Source organism: Aulostomus chinensis, chromosome 24 (genome assembly GCF_037954235.1).
Source record: "Aulostomus chinensis isolate RoL2024-O1b breed Wild chromosome 24, RoL_Achi_v1.0, whole genome shotgun sequence".
In the NCBI taxonomy this organism is placed as follows: domain Eukaryota; kingdom Metazoa; phylum Chordata; class Actinopteri; order Syngnathiformes; family Aulostomidae; genus Aulostomus; species Aulostomus chinensis.
Window position 1 is genome coordinate 6,520,102 of NC_141343.1, and position 21,484 is coordinate 6,541,585.

The following is a 21,484-nucleotide window of genomic DNA, read 5'->3' on the forward strand; positions in this document are numbered from 1 at the left end:
AAAAAATGATGAGAATGTGAGCGGGGCGGAGGGGGGGCACTTAGAGCGGTGATGAAGCAGGCCGGCTATCAGGCGAAATGGGAAGCTGTAATCTGCTGATTTAGCAGGGATGACGGGGAGAGGGAACAAGAAACAGAGTGAGGTGAATGAGTGCAACCAGAACAGGAGGAGGAGGAGGGATGAGAGGTGGATGCAGAAAGGGGGTTGGTGGAGGGCATAATCCCCCCCCCCCCCGACATAGTCGATGAGCATCAGGGTGCCAGGCAGTTTACACAGGAGATTAAGGATGAAAGTTGCATGAGGCTTCGGACACATTCGCCCGTCTACGGCGACACTCTGACAAAGCAGGGGTCAGAGGTCGGGAGTCCCCGGTCAGATCCAGCTGACTGGGTCAACCGCATTCAGACTGGCTGGGTTTGAACCTGGTGGCCAATAAAAAGGCAGCCGGGCAAAGGTTGACGGTATTGAGTCATAACTGGCTGGATGATACGCTGACTGGCATTTTAGAGTACAAAAGTCAAAGGTGGATGGCTCTACCTGGACAGATGAATGAAATGTGGATATTTTTGAAGAAGACAGGAAGTGAAAAGCTATTTATTGACTATCTTTATCTTTGCATTTACTGTTCTGGTTCAAAGTTTTGTCCTCATAGACGGGAGTTTTCCTGCTCTCCGGTGAATCAAGTGCAAATTTATTAAATATATGAGGGCTGGGCATTAGTCAATACCAACATATCGAGCTCATGTCAATTATTAAGTTAATTTCTTATTAACACCTTCCCCAGTGCTCGTGTTCTTTGAGGACTTTTCTTGTGACATTATTTTTAAAAGAAAGTATTTTATGTGAAAGAAGTATATCGTTTTCTACTTTTTTCGGGAACTTTCTGGGGAACTTTTTCTCAAGAATTTCCCTTTCCAACTGAAACACTGATGACACTTTACAACATGTTAGCGACAGTTAGTTAATGCTTATTTAACCGTTAGCAGTACTTAATTAATGCTTATTTAACCCCTAGTTAACTAGTTCAATAACCTTTAGTTAAGTAGTTAACTACTATGTAACTAATTATTGTTTTACAGATTTTTTTATGGTCGTCAAGTGGTACTCAAGTGGTACTCAAGTGGTACTCAAGTGGTACTCAAGTGGTACATGCTTCCTACTGAACAATAAGGATCAGAAAGAGCATTAATAAAGGATTCATTAATGCTTGTTCAACACTCTTATACACAACTAAGCATGAACTATTTACTATTAATAATAATCTTCATTGTAAAGCATTACAGGAATGTTCCATAAAAAGCCATAAATAGTCCATTTGTATGTTTTTTCCCATTAGGGAACAGCCGCATCGCTTATGAAATGAACAATTGTTTTCCTAAATTAATTGTAATTGATGTTAACGTTTGTAAAACGTTTGGAAGCCATATTACCTGTACGCCTGGGCACTACCTGAATAAAACAGAATTCAACTGAGTTGAAATGTGAAAATTTCTTGGTTTATTGAGCACATTTTTTGTCAAGTTTTGTCTTTGAAACTGAGCAAATTGGAGTCATCAAATTGGGTTCTTGGAAAATGCATGATTCTTTTTTGTTTTTTTGTTTTTTGTTTTTTACAATTTGTAGACAAAAACAGTGTTTAAACTCTAACAGTCCAGCTCCCTTTGAGCACCAATTGAGGAAAAGTTCATCGTAGAACATCCAGTAAACTGTCATTAAACCTGAAATAGTGCAGCTAAATCTATAGTGGCGTCATGCCGACTGTGCGCTAAATAAAAGCATGCTAACTTTAACAGATTCCACATGGATCATGTTTGAGCGTTGAAGACAGCCGCACCCTTATATAACTCCAGCTGCAGGTAAAAGGGTAAAAAAAAAAAAAAAAAAGAACGAAAAAAAGAGGCAAGAATCAAACCATCTCCTCTCTGATTGTGCTGACATCTTTATGGTAGCAGCGTGACCTTTGACCTCCTCAACAACAAACAACAAAAAAAGAAAAGTCAGGCATTGCCTCAGCGCTTTTGGGTGTTGTTTTATTTCGTTACTGTGGATGTTTTTGTTGCATTTAATTTCACTTACAGAACGTTGGAAATTAGAGGTATGTAATGGTTCCGCCAGGGTCCTAATTTGACTTTGTGCGCTTTTATAAGCGTTCCAAAATGTGCACGCTGGCATGTCATGTACACGGGTGCGTGCGAGCGGGAGAGGCATGCTGACGCGTGGTTCCTCCGAGTAACCCAAAGAGGAACTGAACTTCTTCTTTTTTTTTTCTTCTTTTTTGTTTTTACAACTCTGCTTCTTTTCCTCTCTGAGTTTGAAAACTTCTATCTGTGTTTTATGTTTCAAGGAAGGAAATCTTCTTTTCTTCTTCTTCCTCTTTTTTTTAATTAAAACTCAGCAGGCTTCTAGTCGTCTATTATTGGATATTTAGAGATCCTTCATCGTTACTGGGTTGTTGTTCCATAAAGGCTGAGGCTTGAGCTCAGACGTGCTCTCTTCTAACTCTCAGACCGGTGCTTGAACTCCAATCTTAGTACTTTTGTGCGGTTTTTACATCCCTCTTTGGTTGCTTTACGGTACGATTTAAGTAAAGTCTTTAAGACGAGATAAACACAGATTTTAATTGCATTTCTTTTTAGCTTCACTTGAATTAGCTTTTTCACATTATTTGCCTGTAGATAAATATTATTGTTGAATTTTTTTTTTTTGCTTGGAGTGATACTTCACCCAAAACGTATATTTTGCTTTTCAAGTACACACAAATAGGTGACTAGAGATCACAATGTTGTGTGTCCCCCCCCCCCCGCATCGCTTCTTTCTGACTCAAGAATGCGGGAAGAGCCGGCTACGTGTATTTAGCTTGAAGCTAACAGCGAATGATGGCCCACAACAGCAAAACTATCCAAAAATGATTATTTACAAACTCTCAAGGTCATTGTACGTTACAATACACATCTTTATACAGACTTAGGCTAAGTTATCCCAAAATACTTATACTTTAATTAAAAAAAACAAACAAACCAAATCGTATTGCAACAAACAAACCAGCACCATTGTGAGTTTAGCTCACGTCAAAGTGTTTGTGGATCACGGAGCACACGCCTGGATAAAGCAGACAAAGAGTTTGAGAGATTGTAAGCGGAGGTTATAGGACTGCGTCGCTGTTGTTAGCCGTCGTTTGCTAGGAGCATCATTAGCTGAATATATGTGACCGTCTCTTTCTGCATTCTAGAGTCATGAAGAAGTGAGGAGGAAACACGCGAATGTTTCTGAGCTCAAGACACATATTTGCGAGTACCTGTAAGCCAAAATAAACATTTAGCGTCAAGCGTTGATTTAAAATACAGTACTGGAGGCTTAGAATACTGCAAATGCTTGCTGCAAAACCAAATAATGTTTAATTGATGAACAAAAAGCAAAAACGGATTTCCTTGGACAGACGCTTTCAGATATAATAAGATCGAAAAATGATCGGGAGCAATGAGCTGTTGAGTTGTTTGTTCGGACCACCATGACACATGATTGGAGGCCCCAGCCAAACAGTGTGTGTGTGTGTGTGTGTGTGTGTGTGTGTGTGTGTGTGTGTGTGTGTGTGTGTGTGTGTGTGTGTGTATTGCAGCATTGTGGTATAACCCTAATCAGCCATTATAAAGCCCAGTAAGATTAGTCCCTGTATTTCCTCCCAGCATTAAATCCCTGTTCAAACAGCCACCAAGCTGAGGCAACCTGTGGTTTGGCCCTCAGCCAGAGCCTTACAAACACGCACTCACACACTCACACACACACACACACACGAGCAGCCCGATGTGTATCCCTGTAACGCTGGAGTATCTGAGAGACAGACTAAATGTAATTAGACTGAAAGACTCATCAATCACAGCTAAAAGGTTCATCAATATTCCCGCCAATGATGGTCGATCACTCCTTCCGTAATGTTACGTGATCAAATTAAACTAAATAATTCATGAAAGGTGAATGTGAGTGAAAACGGAGGAAAAGCCCAGCTCAGACATGGCTAAGCTAATAAAACAGCATTTCACGGCCGGGGGTGGGTGGTGTTGGTTGGTGGGGGGTGGGGGGGGGGGGTGTTGTCTTCCAAGTGGCCAAAAGTTCACTTGTAATCCAAATTCTTTGCTTTGCATTTTCCTGGATGTGTAATAAATGTCTGTACAGTACAATCGGCCATAAAAGCATTTGATGTCCTTGTGTGTTCAGCCCTTTTCATGGAAACTCAGCAGGGCACGGCGAAGGATCAGAGGAGTGGCGCCTGAGAACAGTCACCTGACTTCACGTCTCTCTCTCTCTCTCTCTCTCTCTCTCTCTCTCTCTCTCTCTCTCTCGCACATGACAGCGTAAGCTCCAGAGGAATGAACGAACCTTCAGCTTGGTCAAGGACAGAAAGATGGAGGCCAAGAACAAGTCTGGTGACTGTGCAGAGGTGTGTGTGTGTGGTGTGTGTGTGTGTGTGTGTGTGTGTGTGTGTGTGTGTGTGTGTGTGTGTGTGTGTGAAGTCTGGATGGTCATAACACCACTCTAAGGTGGCATGACCAGCTTAAAGAAGCTCTGAACACGGAGACCATTGAATGGAAGACGGCCCCAAAAAAAAAAGTGCTTTTGTGGGCAGGGCTGAAGGGAAACATGATGCCAGCACCTGATCTGACTTTATAGAGTAAATATTTGCAATTTATAACCAAAGCTTCTACTGCGCTATCACATCCTTGAACTTCCCAGGATGTGATAGAAACCAGGAAGGATACAAAACACAAACCAATTTCTCCTTTTGTCTTTCCAATGCCCCCCCCCCTTCTCCTGTTACCTAGGAAACGCATGGATGAATGAGTCATCCACCTTCCCTTCCCTTTTCCCTGTCAAGGTCAATAAAAAGACCACCTGGGCCACCTGTTTCATCCCTGCATGTGTTTGGTATCGATCAGCTTGCATCTGTTTGTCTCCAGCGGTTTTATCGATGCGTGTGGAATAAAAATGGCCGCCCTCGCTGTCCTTGACTGGCCTTTTTAGCTGCCGCTATGCTAATAGGATCAATGATTTTGAATGAAAAGATTGAAAGTAAGTGACAAACACAAGCAGCTGGTCATCTGGGAGTGAGTAAGTCATGTGACTACAACAGGCCGTGAGTGGGTGAATTCTCTGTGGAGTAGAGAAGAGCGAGGGTGATGACATCACGGTCCGTGACGTGAAGAAAGACCCTGAGAGCGGCAGGACGGACAGACGGAGAACCGCTTCAGTTTGAATAGAAGGGCAGAAGCGTGGTAGTAGCACATGCTATCATCAGCTTGTGTGTGTGTGTGTAGGGGGGGGGGGGGTACTCATGTACAGTATAGGCAGAAGGACCTTTAGAAAAAGACTACTGTATGGTCATGTGTTGTTTCATATTGTAACATAATACTGTAACATATACTACAATATTGTATCATATCGTATCGTAATGTAATATTGTAACATATACTACAGTATTGTATCGTATCATATTGTAACATAATATTGTAACCCTATATACGACAATATTGTATCATATCGTATCGTAATGTAATATTGTAACATATACTACAGTATTGTATCGTATCACATTGTAACATAATATTGTAACCCTATATACTACAATATTGTATCGTATCATATCGTAACATAATATTGTAACCCTATATACTACAATATTGTATCATATCGTATTGTAACGTAATATTGTAACATATACTACAATATTGTATCATATCACATTGTAACATAATATTGTAACCCTATATACTACAATATTGTATCGTATCATATCGTAACATAATATTGTAACCCTATATACTACAATATTGTATCATATCGTATCGTAATGTAATATTGTAACATATACTACAGTATTGTATCGTATCATATTGTAACATAATATTGTAACCCTATATACAACAATATTGTATCATATCGTATTGTAACATAATATTGTAACATATACTACAATATTGTATCATATCACATTGTAACATAATATTGTAACCCTATATACTACAATATTGTATCGTATCAAATTGTAACATAATATAGTAACCCTATATACTACAATATTGTATTGTATCACAATGTAACATAATATTGTTACATGTATCATGACAAAATATCCTACAGTTGCATATTGTATCATATCACCACATATAGTGTATTATGTCAACTTATATCTTATTGTAACAACCATGTGACACTGTATCATATATATTACAAGCAGTAAGTTTACTACCACATTACTTCTTCTGTACATCACAGCATATTGCATCATATCATGTTATATTCTCAAGTATTGCGTCACACTATACTAGAGTGTACTACCTCGTGTGTGCTGTGCTTTACTGTATCACTTCACACAGGATTTTATTTAATTCACTCATTCTGCACTCTTTCTTTACCCGTTTTGTTATCATGTAGCAGCTCAAACATTGTCACGTTACGCGGTGCATGTGAGCTGGGGAAACTTTGTCCTGTGTGGTTAGAACGATCACACACACACACATACACCGTTATGAAGTTGACGATAGTGACACACACTTACCAACAATAATACCGCAGGCGCTCACAAGCCCGATCTCCTTCTTGAGCGCGACTCCTCCTCCGGACTCCTGCCCGCCGTCAGCAGCAGCAGCAGCATCCTTGGCACCGCTGCCTCGTTGTCTCGGACCGTCCGTCATCTTTTCGGATGCAGTTGTCTACCCGGCTTTTTGGTTAGGGATTGTCTCCTTTTCTTTCCCCCCTCCTCCTCCACCACCACCACCACCTCAGGCGCAGCACTTTTTGTGTATTTAAAAAAAAAAAAAAAAAAAAAAAACTTCAGTTCGCTGCACTTTTTATCTGATGAGGAATTATCTCGATGTCAGCAACCCGCGACAATGGAGGTTTGTATGAAGAAATGATACCACCGAAATCTCGTGAGCGGTCTTAGGGTGGAGCTCAGGAGTTGGCGGTGCCTTCTGTTCTGTGTCACAGGTGGTGGTGATGGTGGTGATGTGCCACTTTAACGCGCGCCAAATCCGGGCAGAGAAATGCGCCTAATCCAATAACATAGCGCAGAAATAACTTCAGTTTGCGCCCCTTTTATTTTTTTGGTTGTTGCTTTGTTTTGTTTTAAATTCTAAAACAAAAAATGGCTCTTATAGTTTCCTAGTTCCAGGTGTGAGGAGAGGAGACAAAAGCATCCTCTCCGCGCGCGTCACAGGATGATCCACTTGCGCAAAAAAAAAAAAACGAAGAGAAAAGAAAAAAAGAACCCAAACAAACCAAGAAACGTCTTTTTTTCAAGTAGTTGAGCTCTGCTTCAGGAACATCCGTCCTGCTGCAGCACTTTGAATAAGAAGTACATATACATGTTGTCCTTCATATGAGGACGTAGCACCGCCCTCTTTCTGACTCACCCACCGTCTTCGAAACTGGATTTGTTTTCCGTCCCCAGCTTCTCCAGGACCGTCCCTCCCTCCCTCTCTCTCTCTCTCTCTCTCTCTCTCTCTTTCTCTCTCTTGCTTTTTACATCCATCAGCTGTTCCTCTAAATTCTCTTCTGCTGCACCCAGAGGTACTTCCCTCACAGGCAGCTTATGGTGAAAAAGAATTCATTTCCTGTCCTCTCTCTTGTTGTCACTTCCTCTCTGTCTGTCTCTCTCTCTGTCTCTCTCTTTGTCTCTGTCTCTGTCTCTCTCTCTCTCTCTCTCTGTCTGTCTCACCCATTCACACTTATTATTCAAGGTGCAGCAGGAGTCTAAATTTAGACCTCCTTGCACTGTAACATCACTCCTCCTCGTGCTGGTGCTTAGTGGCAGTTGAAGTGCTACGGGGCACATGTGCCTTTGGTGAAGTGTCATTCCTAAATAAATAAATGTAGAAAATAAATTGTAAAAATTTCGAGAAATGTAAATGTTTACTCACTGCTTTTCATACTTGTGCTACGGATATGCTACTCATTGTTTTCTCTGGAATTATCTCCAGGATGTGGATTCAAGTTAACAAGGCTTTTAATGTTCGCTACATGTGGTAAAACTCCCCCCCCCCAATTCCAAGCGTTTCTTTGTCAACTGAAGTTCCGGCTTGCTTTTTTTTTTTTTTTTTTTGCTTCATTAGCATCTCCTTGACTTTTACACTTCACCTGAGAGTCTTCCTGAAGCGATTCATGATAACCTGCAGGAACAAAAGGCCGGAGTTACACAACCTCGCGAACTAATCTCTGCAAAAATGAGATGCTGAGTGGACAGAACAACAAGGTCAACAAAATCCCACTGGAGTGCTTGTGCCACGTTGGCCTCGCTTAGTTTCCTTTACCACCTCTGACCTAAATTCTTTTAACCTTCCCAAAGAATTGAGAAAGTTGATTTTTACTGTGTTAAAAAAAATGGCTGAAATGCACAAATTGAATAGAGCAGGAAGACATTCTTCAGTGCTACAGCCAGTTTGTTGACATTTTACTCGCGTCCAAAATCCATAAACGGAGAGTGAGTGACTACGGCGGCCTTTTGGAATCTTGTGCCATGAGGCGAAAAGATTCCCTCTAATTAAACCTAAACGCGTGTTCAAAGTTGAGCTGCAGTTTTACTGCGTAGTTCGGAGCATCACACAGCTCCTGTGCAGTGGTTCGTAACCTTTGGGAACTTTTGTCGAGCGTTCTTGCGCCACTGTGAATACGATCCTCCGTAAAAAGGAAGTACAGCAGAGCGCCAGGGTTAATCTATCTATATTCGTTACGGAGAGCTAACTGGTAGCCACATTAGCCTGAAATACACTGTTTCCATCTGTAAGTCAATAATTAATTGTAATCAGTTGGAGAAGCTGCAATGTGTCTTAAAAGCAGATCTTTCCAGTATTATTAATCCAAACGACAAGGTTAGATAAAGCGTTGGACTTATTTCTGCTGTTTTGGTCTTTAAATTGTGGTGACCAGAGTTTAGAGAAGTTTATTGTCTGAAATGAAGAAAAACACGTTTGAGCTCCCCCATATTTTTGATCAAAAAGATCAGAATCAGTGATCAGTTACTGCTTATTAATCGTATTCTGATTGATGATCAAACACAATAGCCACATGATTAGATCAGTCGGAATTACATCATGATCAGAGCGCTGATTAAATAATGACAAAATAATGGCTTTAGGAAATGGGACGCTTCACTTTCATTAGAGAGCATGAAAAAGTGAGATAAAGAAGTTATATCAAGATACTTATAAGGCAAATAAGAGGCAAAATTTTAGAGAAGTCCCCTTATAGTTGCCATTCCTTTCATTCGTAGATTAATTCATGTTTTATTTATGTCAAATCAGACTTTTACATATTTGCATGTGTTAATTGTTGAGAGTTAACTCCTACACGTTGCTTAAATCTCCCATTTACAAACATGAAACTGGCGACTTCACCCTTATTGTAACCTTGAAACAACCTTCAATAGGATTCGGCGTGATGTCATTCTGATGTCAGATGTCTCCAGCTCTCATGTTTTACTCTCCCTTCTGCAGCAGATGGAGAGGGCGCTTGTGGGGCTCTCGTTAGGAAGCTAATTTGCAGCAAATACCTTTGGATTTAAAAGCTGTAGCTGTAGTTCCCAGTGTTCCACCGCGTCACATGACGTGCGAGCACTTAACACGTTAAAGGAAGGGGGGGTCCATATGCAGAGTCTCCAGATATTCCCATCAATGATTGTGTTTTATTGAGGGTGGCTGGGTGAAGGCATATGCGTGTGTGTGTGTGTCCGTGTTTGTGCACGTGTGTGTTTGATCAGCTTATTCGACCGTTTGAGCAAAGAGATAAAGCTTCGGGGGGACAAGCTCCAACCCTGGAGACAAGACGGAGTCAGAGAGGGAGGGTAGAACCAAAACATAAATCATATCAAATAGTGTCATAGAAAGACATGAGCAGGGGTAGTGATGCATTCTTCCTCTGTGGCTTCTCTGTAATCAAAGACATCAGATTTGAAATGAAGAAAGGCCCGAGGTTAAAGAGCTGACTTGTAGCTTTAATTTGAGAGTATTTTTATCAGATCAACAATGAAGGGATTGTTGTTGTTGTTTTTCTGTCTGATGTCCTGATAAGGCCAGCTCGCTCCTATCGCATTACTTGATACGCTGACGATACAGCGATTTATATGTCAAATTTTCTACATCTTATCTGTGATTTTGTCCTGGAAAAAAAAAAAGATGTAATATTTGCAGCAGTTTTTAATGTGCTATAATAGATAAAAGCTGAAAGAATTCAAAAATGGACAACAAGTAAATGAACATGTGAATAAAATAATCATATTTGTTTGCAAATCATTTGTGGTCAGCCAACAACGACACAGATTTAAGATGACAATTTTCTCAACTCTGGTCTGCAAATACTTTTTAAATTTGTTGAGTGACTTTGATCATTTAACAATTTTATGCTCTCCACGCAAGCAAATGTGAATAAGATAAACAATTTGCAATAATTAAGAATAAAGGTTAAAAATAAGAGTTGGGGAATAAACCAAAGACGTTTTTGTAGCAGAAAAATTGTTACCTCCCCATAGATTATGATCAAATGGGCTGTAATTCTGGGTCAAATAAATGTACATAAATAAAGAAATACATAAAAAATAAGATATTTTCTCCAAAAAGTATCAACATATCATATGTCCTCACGTCTTTAAATATGGGTTCATCATGGGTCCTCATTTCCTCAGTGAAAGCACTGCGCCGCAGCTATCTTCCCATTTTGTCATCACATTTTTTTTTATTTTTTTTTGCAGCACTCTTGTCTACAGAGAGTACTTGATCAGCTGATTGAGGTCAGGTGACTGATTTGGCCAATCTAGAACAATCCCCTGCTGATTTTGGCACCTTAAGTCAGCACTTTAGCCCATTGTTTCATTTACTGCTGGAATACAAATCCCAAATTCATTAATCACCCTGATACTGGATTCCTTTGCAACGAAAGAAAGGGTGCAGATTCAATCACGGCGCTACATTAGTCAAGAAACTTCTGAGAGACGCAAATGAGGAAGGGGAAGAGCAGGAGACGGAGGAGGAGTGGCGGTCTGGTCTGAACTTCAGAGGTATGTCCTGAGTCAGCTGTTTTGGGGATCTTATCGATGTGGTAAAGCTGACCTGGGCCTTTTCTCTGATAGTGCAGAGCTGTACATAGCACACAAACAATACTTCCACACACAATTGCTCCAGAATGCTTCCAACTTTCTGTTGGAGCTCATAAAATGTGAATTTTTTTGGCTATGGAGATGAAAAACTTTGACCTTTGACTTGTATCTGAGCTCTGAATTCTCCCAATACAATCTGAAACCCGTAGATGACCTATTAACTACGTGGATGAATATTTAATTCAAGTTCTAAGACAGACGTAATCATCAGATAAACCTCAGCAGCCCCTCTTCCAATCCTCACTTCTCACACACATTCCACCTTTTTATCACATGTAACTGACGTAATTTTCTGTAGCCCATGCACACGCATACACAGACACACGCACGCATGCACGCACGCATGCACGCACACATACACACACACACACACACACTCACACACACGCACACAATCACACACACACACATGCATTAGCTGCCGCCTCACCTGGCCTGCAGGTGACAGATTGGGTAGTGAAAGGCCTGGAGATTCTCCAGATAAGCCTGTTAATGAGTAACTCTGCTGTTCCAGGTTGTTTGCTGCTCAGTGGCTGGAAAACTGGAACAATGACATGCAAACATGACAGTAATGGTAGCAGTTCCTGCCAGGTAAAGAGATGCAGATCACTAATGCAGACCAGACCATAACAACAAGACACAGATTTAAGAACTGTCATTGTAGCCAAGCTTGCTTTAAGAGAGAGATTAGCAATAGAGAGATGATTTTTGTAGAACGGTCTCTCTGGGTTGGCTTTACATGATCAATAAGTCTGTTTGTCACTGCCAGGTTGCCAGAAAACATCAGTTAGGTCTCAACCAATGAACAGCACCATTTCGTTAAGTATAAAATGACAAGTACAAAGTACCACACTGTTATTTTTTTAGTTTACGAAATTAATCATACAATACAATTTCCAGTTTAGTTCACTCAGCTGTATCAGTTCTTGCAGACAATGTTAGCCATGCTAGCTTTTTTTAGCCATGTATATGCTAAGCTAGCTGATGGCTCCAGCTTCATTGATTTTTTTTAACCAGAAAGTCATTTTTTTTCCCCAAAACTATTCGCTTAAGGCTTCTCTTCTTTTTTTTAAATTTAACTCTACTTTTTACTAAATGTTAAAAATGTTGAAAAATGTATAATCTTGAAAAGTAGATCACATATCTTGTCAGAAGACTGTTTTGAAATGAGTACATCAAACGACGCAACTACTCAATGTCAAAAACTGTAGTGCACAACAACAACAATTTTTTTGAAATTCCGTCAAGAAATGCCTTTATGGACCTATTAAATTGAGATGCAGATCATTAGACATTTCTGTGTATCTTGACTTCGTCAAGTTTAGGAGTGTGCTTGAGACAAAAGGTCCCTTCAGATCAGTATTCATTAAAACAAAATATTTTCTGCCTGCCTCTCATTCTGCTCGGATGTAGCCGGGAACTAATCAGAATTGAGATGAAAGAGGATAGTTTCTGCTGGGTAAATCCAACTACCAAACCCTGCCGCATTCTTGCAGAGAAAGAAGAATTATGTTGAAGTGAACGCAGAACCTGGACCAGAGCCATGTCACTAATAGGCCGAGACCAGCTCTGCTGCTCAGTGGGCTGCTTCATCACGTCCATCGCAATTATGAAGTCAGGGAAATGGGGTGTCGGGGAAAACGTTATTGTTTGTTCAGCTGAAAATGTCATTTATTCATCCCAAACTGATAAAAGAAGCTCTTCTTATTCTATAGTGGTTTTGACATAATGAGATTATTAGTAGACGCTTATTTATTTATTTATTTTTTTACTAATTCAGCTTGTCTCTCTTCCTCTGTTTTCATTTGAGAGGACCACATCAAGGTTTTGGGAACTTTACATATTTGCCATTGACTCTAGAGCCAGACAAGAAGATAAATACTCCTCTCACCTGCAGAGACCAGCTGACCACTAGTTAGCTTAGCACAAAGAATAGTAGTGGATGGGAAGTGTTAGCAGAAGTCCAGCAGAAGTCTGTTTGCCATGAGGAAAAAAAAATACTCCTCATCCTCTTGGACAATGTCTGACATGATTAATAGTTGCAGTTACTTTTGTAGTTATCGCAAATGTTTTGTTTTGTTGAGCTGCTACAGTTAAAATCACTTGAGTCAGGAAAGTAGTTCTGGCTAAATGACATATCATGTCATTTTAAGTTGTTATTTCTTTGTGAATGTTATTTAAAAACTTCATTATGCAAAAATCCACTTATTAATGACTTTTGACTGAGGTATGCTAACACTTACCATCCACTACCACTCATTATGCTTAGCTAACAAGACATCAGCCAGTCCTGGTGGGTCTCTAATGCACACACAGAGGACAGAATGGTATCTATTGTGGTAGCAAAGAATCACATTGCCCGAAGACAAGGCGTGTTGCTTTAACTCGGCCATGTTGATTGATTTTCTCTGTGCTACACACAATGCTATTGTTTACCTGTGTGAGGTTGTTCAGGTTCTCACATGGCAGATTGTAGATTAAGCAGGTGAACGAAGGAGGTTCAGCGCTTCTAGCACATCAACCAGAAGCCAAAACCAGCTTCACTAAGAGAGGACAAAGGAGAAGAGGAAGAGGGGGAGAAGGGGGAACCATGATGTCAAACAAGAAGAAGAAGAACAAAATCACAGGGAACATAGTGTCATCTCGGAACAGGGAACAAATAATCAAATTAAAACGGCGCTCGTTGACTCTTAACGTCCCTCTGTGCTGCGACATTAGCAGACGTGGAATAAATTCTGACATGGATATTCAAGTTGGTTCGCACTCAAATTAGGTTGTTATTTAGCATGTAAACAGCATGTCAAGAACCCAGCGATGATGCCAGTGCAAGCTGTCTCTGCCCATTGTTTTCCTAGAAGTCTCCATGTCTTCCAGTCGGAACACATGTTCATTCAGAGACATGGAGTTCGGTAATGTGACTCTTTATTCATACCTACAAATACTTATTTACAGAAACATGACACGGGGTTACAGGGAATGTTGGTTGCACAACTGAGCGAGACGCTAGAAACAGAGAGGAAAAACAGATGCGCGCGTGTGTGTATGTGTGTGAGAGAGAGAGAGAGAGAGAGAGAAAGAGAGGGATAGAGATAGAGAGAGGTCAGATAGAGGGAAATGTCTGGAAAGTAAAGAGGTTCATGAGGAATGTGTGAATTTACAGTGAGAATCGGACGGATGAACAGATGATGTGGAGAGAAAGAGGGGGAAGAGAATGAAGAGCTAGAAGGGGAGAAGCGAGCAAGGGGGCGTGTGAGCAGGGGAGTGGAGATGGTAATTCGAGCCATGTGTTTACTGTGTCCCCAGAAACATATGAGTTCTTTGGACAATGTGTTCAAAAACACATGCTGAGATCCACAAAAACATCTCGGACTGAACAGAAAGTCAGTGACACACTGTCGTATTTTTATTTAATGTCTACATGACATTATGTCGTTAGGTTGAAAATTAAAGCCCAATTAATATTAAATCAAGATAGAGTCATTTTTCAAAATTGCATTAGAATTGTTCATTCTTACATTTACATTTAGATATAGTTTCTTTCCACTGACTTGATTAAAATTTTAAAGAATTCAGCGTTTTTGACTGGTACACAACTCCAATGAATCTCCAATTCAATATTAAATCAATGTATGAAATGATAACATTATGTACTTTATGTAAAATCGTAATGTAAAACAATGGCAATAGTGATGCTTAAAAAAAAATTTAATCAACTTTCTCTCTGGTTTAAATTTTTTCTGATAAAGATAAAAGAGTATGAAATAAATCTTAAAGACAAGAAAAAATCCCCAGGTTGACTTTTGGGCTAAAGTTAGCAACTAGCTAGTTTTTAACTCTTTTGTATTATCATATTTTAACAGTTGGTTCATATTAGAGTATTTTTTTGTTACAGCGCTCTGATAGCAAATGAAAGTTTCAAGTTTTGTTATCTTAATGCACTTTATTCCATCTTTCATCCTGTGCAACAGAACATTGACTGAGTACACATCAAGTCGAAAAATGTTGACTTTTCTTAGGATTTAATCAATAATCACTGTCTATGGTTGTTTCTCTATACTGAAACATTGATTAAATCTTCAAAAAATTCAACCTTTTTGAGTGAGAATCGACCAATAAAGTTAGCAACTTTGAATTAGCAAAAGACCCCGCTGGTTCCCTCTGATGGTGGAGGAGACCAAAAACAGAGCTAAAAAGGAGAGTGACCAGAAACACCACAGTAGGAGTCGTTTTTTTGTTTTTTTTTCCCCCACAAGCTGTCACAGTCGACTTAAAACGATGTAATCACCACGTGTCCGCGACTGATAAAGAGATAATCGCCCGTGACCACTTAAAGGTATATTTGAATAGTTGGCTCAGAGTGGCATGGTTTGGTTTTTGCTAAAATGTTTTGAAGTGGAATAAAGTTTTATTCACTCCTTCACATGCATGCTGCGACAGGAACATAAAATAAGAGTCTATGTCTAAATTAAGCAGGGCAACATTAGGTCCCGCAGACTCATGACCCCACCCCACCCCTCCAGGTGGTAGAAGATTACAAATGTTGCACATGTACCCTCACGTCAAAGTGTAAATATATCCCCCGTTTCCTATCTGCTGAGACAAGTGTGGCTAAAATGGGCTAATCTTTTTCAAGTTTTCTTCAAATCAACTGGTGACCCTGGAGGGGATCTTGGCCCATATTTTGGGAACCCTTGAAAATTAATATATGTACTTGAGAATGTTTCACAGTAGTCAGCAAAGTTATTGCCTAAATCAAAGGTAAAACAGATTTTAAGAATGGACTCTAACCATTAAGAATGAATCTATAGTTCCTTTTATTAGCTGCTGAGTTTTAAGAGTTTATATGCATTTTTTTTTCCAGTTAACTTAAGTACTTCAGAGTCACTTATTTGGTTAGAAAAAGTCATATTTCATCACACAGGAAATACATGCAAATACAACTTTTGAAGTAAAAACATACTGGATTAAAGGTCACAAAGCATGCTAAGCAGAGTGACAATAACTCAAAAATAAAATTACAAGCAAACTCTGCCTTCTGACAACACGGGAGACATTCAGTTCTATCATTCCTACTCATTTATAAAGATGGTGGTGAATAGAGTGCAGCAGGGATGAGTCCTAAAGCCTGGATTTAGCGCTGTATAATTAGCATCGTAAATATCTGAAATAAGCTTTGTGGCTCCCACTAGTGTAAGATATTTAATTCTACGTAACAAAACACAGTCTATCAAGACCGCACTCATGAATTTAAAAGTAGAATTTGACAGCAGTTGCTAACATGAGGCTACATGGAAAACATGACTAGCGGAAGCTAGTTGTGGTAGATAGCGCAAAGCATAACGTTAGCTTTGTTCTTCAAACTATTGCATTTAACGCTTCAAAATTCATAAAAGTGATGTTTATTCATGAATATTATATTGCTGAGTCTCAAAGGCTCATAAAACTTTTGTTCACCACAAACTTTATTTTTTGGCAATAATCCATTGTATTAATCCCTTTAGCTTTTTGTGGACAGAACCTGAGGAGATGCTAACTTCAAAAATACGTTAGCGCTTTTGGTGTCTTACTGTTTATGGTGATGTAGCTTCTTCATGTGCTATACGCTATATATGCTATGCTATATTTGAATGCTTACTCTGGAAATTCCCGTCACATGAATTCAACCACTTGTTATAAATAAAGCAGCAGCTCTTCCTCTATAAATAAATAAATGTATAAGCACACCATCTATGCTCATGATATCTAACATCCTTGAGGATGTTTTTGTGCTGAAACTTGTTTGAACTTGCCTGTTTGTGTTCCCGCTGGTCTTCTACAGAGTTACACCCCCCAACGACAGCCCAGACTTACTCAATTGTTCACCCAGATATCTGGTATTGCTGTAGAAATACTATACACTCATATTTAATATGTGAAACTGTTATCAACATAATTCTGGGGAAAACAAAACTGTGAAACAGATTCCAAGCCCACTCCCCACCCCTACCCCCCCCCCCCCAAAAAAAAATTCTTTCATTTTCTTTGCTAACCCTCCAAAATCACCTGCAGCCCGCAGTTCTGGGGTCAAGAATAGGTTTGATTTGAACTTAATCTCTGATCCGCTGAGTTGGCAACCGCACAGAACTGGGTTTGTCTTGTTCTAGATCTAGAATGACTTATACAAATGAACAATGTTTTTTTTGTTTGTTTGTTTTTTTTAAAATGTGTATCCTCTTCTTTCGTGACTGTTACTGTGCACGCTTGCCCCCCCCCCCCCCCCCCCATCTCCCTCCAGCCCCTCCCCGACTGTCAGACGGCGGTGCTGTTTTCATGGGAGTCTGGCTGAATCCAGTTCACACTGCCTCAAGACAGGATCTCCTCATCTTACTCTCTCACCCTCTTTCTCTCTCTCTCTCTCTCATTCATCCCTTCCTCCACTTTTTCTCTGCCTTAGCGCTCATATTCCTTTTTTTTCCCTCTTTCTCCTTCTCCTGCTTCCTATTATCTCATAAACTGCAGTGGTTTTCCTCCCTCTTTTGAACGACAAGACAGCAAGAAGGAAAGAAAAAAAAGAAGAAGAAAGAACTCATGAGAGGGAACTGTTTTTAAAGGGCGGTCAGCCACAAAAAAACATGTCAGCTGTCTCTGTTTTCCACCAAATCAGGTTCCATTCCAATTAAAATGAATTATTAATGGCTAAGTTTCATTTATAACCGACATGCCCACGTCTGCTGATTTGGCCTGGTCATGATGCCTTTGATGGAGCTAATATTAGCGCCGCCAGCTCATTATTTAAAGGACACATTTTGCAATCAGCCATCAGGGAACAAAAAAAAAAAAAAAACACCTGCAAGAAGATTAACAGATCAACACAGCACCCTGAAGTGACCACAGAGGGAATAAGGGAATATTTCTTGGTTTATGGGAACAGAGGAAAAAAATCAGGCCCTAGGTTATAGCCTGTGCCTTTAGCTTAGTTATTTTTAGCCCACAAGATATGACTTGTTCCCTCACGTATGATATTTTAGGGTCACAAGATATCACTTGTTCCCTCTACTACGTTATTTGAAAACCACGAGACAGAGCATGTCCCTTCTACTTAGTTATGCTGAAGCCGCAAGATATTTCATGTTCCCTCACTTTAGTTATTTTGAACTCAAAAAAATGCAGCTTGTTCCCTCAACATAGTTATATTAAAGCCACAAGATATGACTAGATATTTTTAGGTCATGCGATATAATTTGTTCCCCAAAGTTAGATAATTCAGTCCCTTGAGATGTAACTTGTTCCCTCAACTTTGTTAATGTGAAGCCGCAATATATAATTTGTTCCCTTATTCTACATAATTTTAGGTCACGTGATATAATTTGTTCCCCAAAGTTAGATAATTCAGTCCCTTGAGATGTAACTTGTTCCCTCAACTGTGTTACTGTGAAGCTGCAATATATAATTTGTTCCCTTATTCTACATAATTTTAGGTCACGTGATATAATTTGTTCCCCAAAGTTAGATAATTCAGTCCCTTGAGATGTAACTTGTTCCCTCAACTGTGTTACTGTGAAGCTGCAATATATAATTTGTTCCCTTATTCTACATAATTTTAGGTCACGTGATATAATTTGTTCCCCAAAGTTAGATAATTCAGTCCCTTGAGATGTAACTTGTTCCCTCAACTGTGTTACTGTGAAGCTGCAATATATAATTTGTTCCCTTATTCTACATAATTTTAGGTCACGTGATATAATTTGTTCCCCAAAGTTAGATAATTCAGTCCCTTGAGATGTGACTTGTTCCCTCAACTGTGTTACTGTGAAGCTGCAATATCTAATTTGTTCCCTTATTCTAGATATTTTGAGGTCTCATGACATAATTTGTTCCCCTAATTTAGATCTTTTGATCTCACAAGATGTAATTTATTCCTTAACTTAGTTATTTTGAGGCAACAAGATGTTCTTAGGCCATGAAACTGAACTCGTCCCCCTTATTTAGTTATGTTGAGGCCACAAGATATTTCTTGTTCCTTCAACATAGCTATTTTTAAGCCAAAAGACATAACCTTTCCCTTAATCTAGATATTTTGAAGTCACGTGATATAACTTGTTCTGCAAATTTCAGAGGGAGGGAACCCATTACACCAGGTGGCCCTACAGAGCATCTTTGTTTTGACGCTGGTCCTACGTTCCCTCGGCGCCGGATGGCAGGAGAAGAAGCAGTAAATGTTCAAGGTCTCTATTTCACAGTTGCCTACTGCTCTGTGGGCAGACGGTGAAAGGTTTGAGCCAGCACTGACTGACTGTGTGTGTGTGTGTGTGTGTGTGTGTGTGTGTGTGTGTGTGTGTGTGTGTGAGAGAGTGTGTGTGTGTGTGTGTGTGTGTGTGTGTGTGTGTGAGAGTGTGTGTGTGTTTGTGTGTGTGTATGCTATAGGATCTTTCGATGTGGCTCAGGTGTAGAATGTGGCACCGTTCTTCTTTGTGGACTTTTCCCACGACAACACTTCCATAAGGCCTCTAACGTTCTGTTACTGCATGCATTTTTTGCGCGCATTTGTATGAAGGCAAATCGCTCTAAAGTGGCATTTGCAAGCCTCATAGTCACTTCAGTTACCTCCCAGGTGTGCATGTGTGTGTGTGTGTGTGTGTGTGTGTGTGTGTGTGTGTGTGTGTGTGTGTGTGTGTGTGTGAGTGCAAACAAGAGGCCTCATTAAAGGTTAAACAGCATGTTAGCATGCACGTTTACATTTTTTAATTCGTTTCTTTCTAGTTTGGTTTGATGGCCAAATGACAGATCACACGCTGGAGGAGGAGGAACTGGTACTTGAACGCATCACAATGTAGCATTATTTATTCATTTGTCGATAGGCCTGATCACGTGATAGATGGTTGAAGTCGTGCAGTAAAGGGACATAAATTCACCTCAAGGACGTCACTTTCTTGCAGGCTGGTTGGACGTATGAAATATTGATGCCGCGTGTGAGTGCAGGCCGGGTTATAAATAGTCAAAGCTAAACATTCACGAGCGTGCGCACACACACCCACACACACACAAACAAATCAATTCATACACACCTTCATTAACATTCTGGACACAGGAGCACACACACATAAGCTTGTTGTCTTGGTTGATTTATGTCTCAAGCACAGAGTCAAAATACACGAACAACACTTCTGGTCAATCAATAATCAATGGGGCTTTCGGTCAGAGTTGCTATCTGTTGTCCCCCTGACCCAATTACCAATTCACAAGCAGCTAACATTTTAGCCCGCGTTGTCTCTAGAACATTCTAACACCTGGGTGACAGAGAATCGACTTCATTCATTCAGGTGTTACGCTTATTAACACACAGACGCGAAACTGGGTCCAACATTATGTGATTCCGCCCCCAAATTAGACTGATTAGAACGATGCCAGGTTCCTGGTCGGATAGTGGAAACAAAGAACTCATCAAGTAAAACACTCAAAACATATGCATATGGATATAAATGTAACAATGAAAGCGCGTAAACACAAAAATATACACAAAATAGATACAATAAGAATGAGGACACAAGCATGAGAAAGGTATGAATAACACATTAATTACTAGTTAATTACTATGTATCAGCTAAATTACCAAATGTATTTGTTGGCGCTTGTCACAAGATTTCATGTTTAGAGACACATAACAGCATCTCAAATTGAATATATGGATTCTAATAATGGATTTTTGATTCAACTTGATTTTTTTTTTAATAACATCTATTTTTCTGTTGCTGTCATTTTTGTCCTTTTTAGGAAATCTGTTTTGCTTCCATACCTTAGACGGCACCTGAGTTGGTTTGTAGAAGTTCAAACTGTAGGAGGGTGTGATTTCAGCTGACGTGACCACGCCACGTGCAACCGGTCTGACTTCCTCCTTTGGTGGAAACTCACCGGGGGATACATCCATGTTACAATGTCACTATTAACATAACAAACATAAAACCTTGTGTTAAAGATATTGGCTGTAGCTGCTTTGAGTCGTTCCTGTCACAAACTGGATGAGTTTCAAGGGCAAGTTAAGGTGTTTCTTTGTCGTTACTCTCTGCTAATAATCAGCGTTGTGCATCAAACAACTCTCTCGTCACATTTGTGGTTTAAGCTGAAACATTTCAACAAATGTTGTATCCAACATTTTAAAATGTGCTGCTTTACTGCAGTTTTGCTTCATTTTCTGTAGGTTTTTTTTTCCATTTAAATGATTGATTTATTGAAATATGTAAACTATGTGTAAGATGAGGAAGTATCACAGCAGAATGATCAGTTTGATTGCATTAAAGCCAGGGTTGGAAAGTACATTCACATCTTTAAATACCTTCTTAAATACCATCTTCTTTATTCCATCCATTC

General features: G+C 39.8%; 1 protein-coding gene across 1 annotated transcript in view; it reads right to left on the bottom strand.

Annotated features, from left to right (window-relative positions):
* The window catches only part of slc7a8a (solute carrier family 7 member 8a), a 25,027-nt gene extending 17,538 nt beyond the window's left edge, over window positions 1–7,489 (bottom strand). The window contains exon 1 of the mRNA XM_086196657.1: window positions 6,551–7,489. Within this exon, the coding sequence (XP_086052783.1) occupies window positions 6,551–6,686 (136 nt within the window). The 5' untranslated portion in view covers window positions 6,687–7,489. The remainder of the gene's footprint in view (window positions 1–6,550) is intronic.
* Between the last annotated feature and the right edge of the window lie 13,995 nt (window positions 7,490–21,484).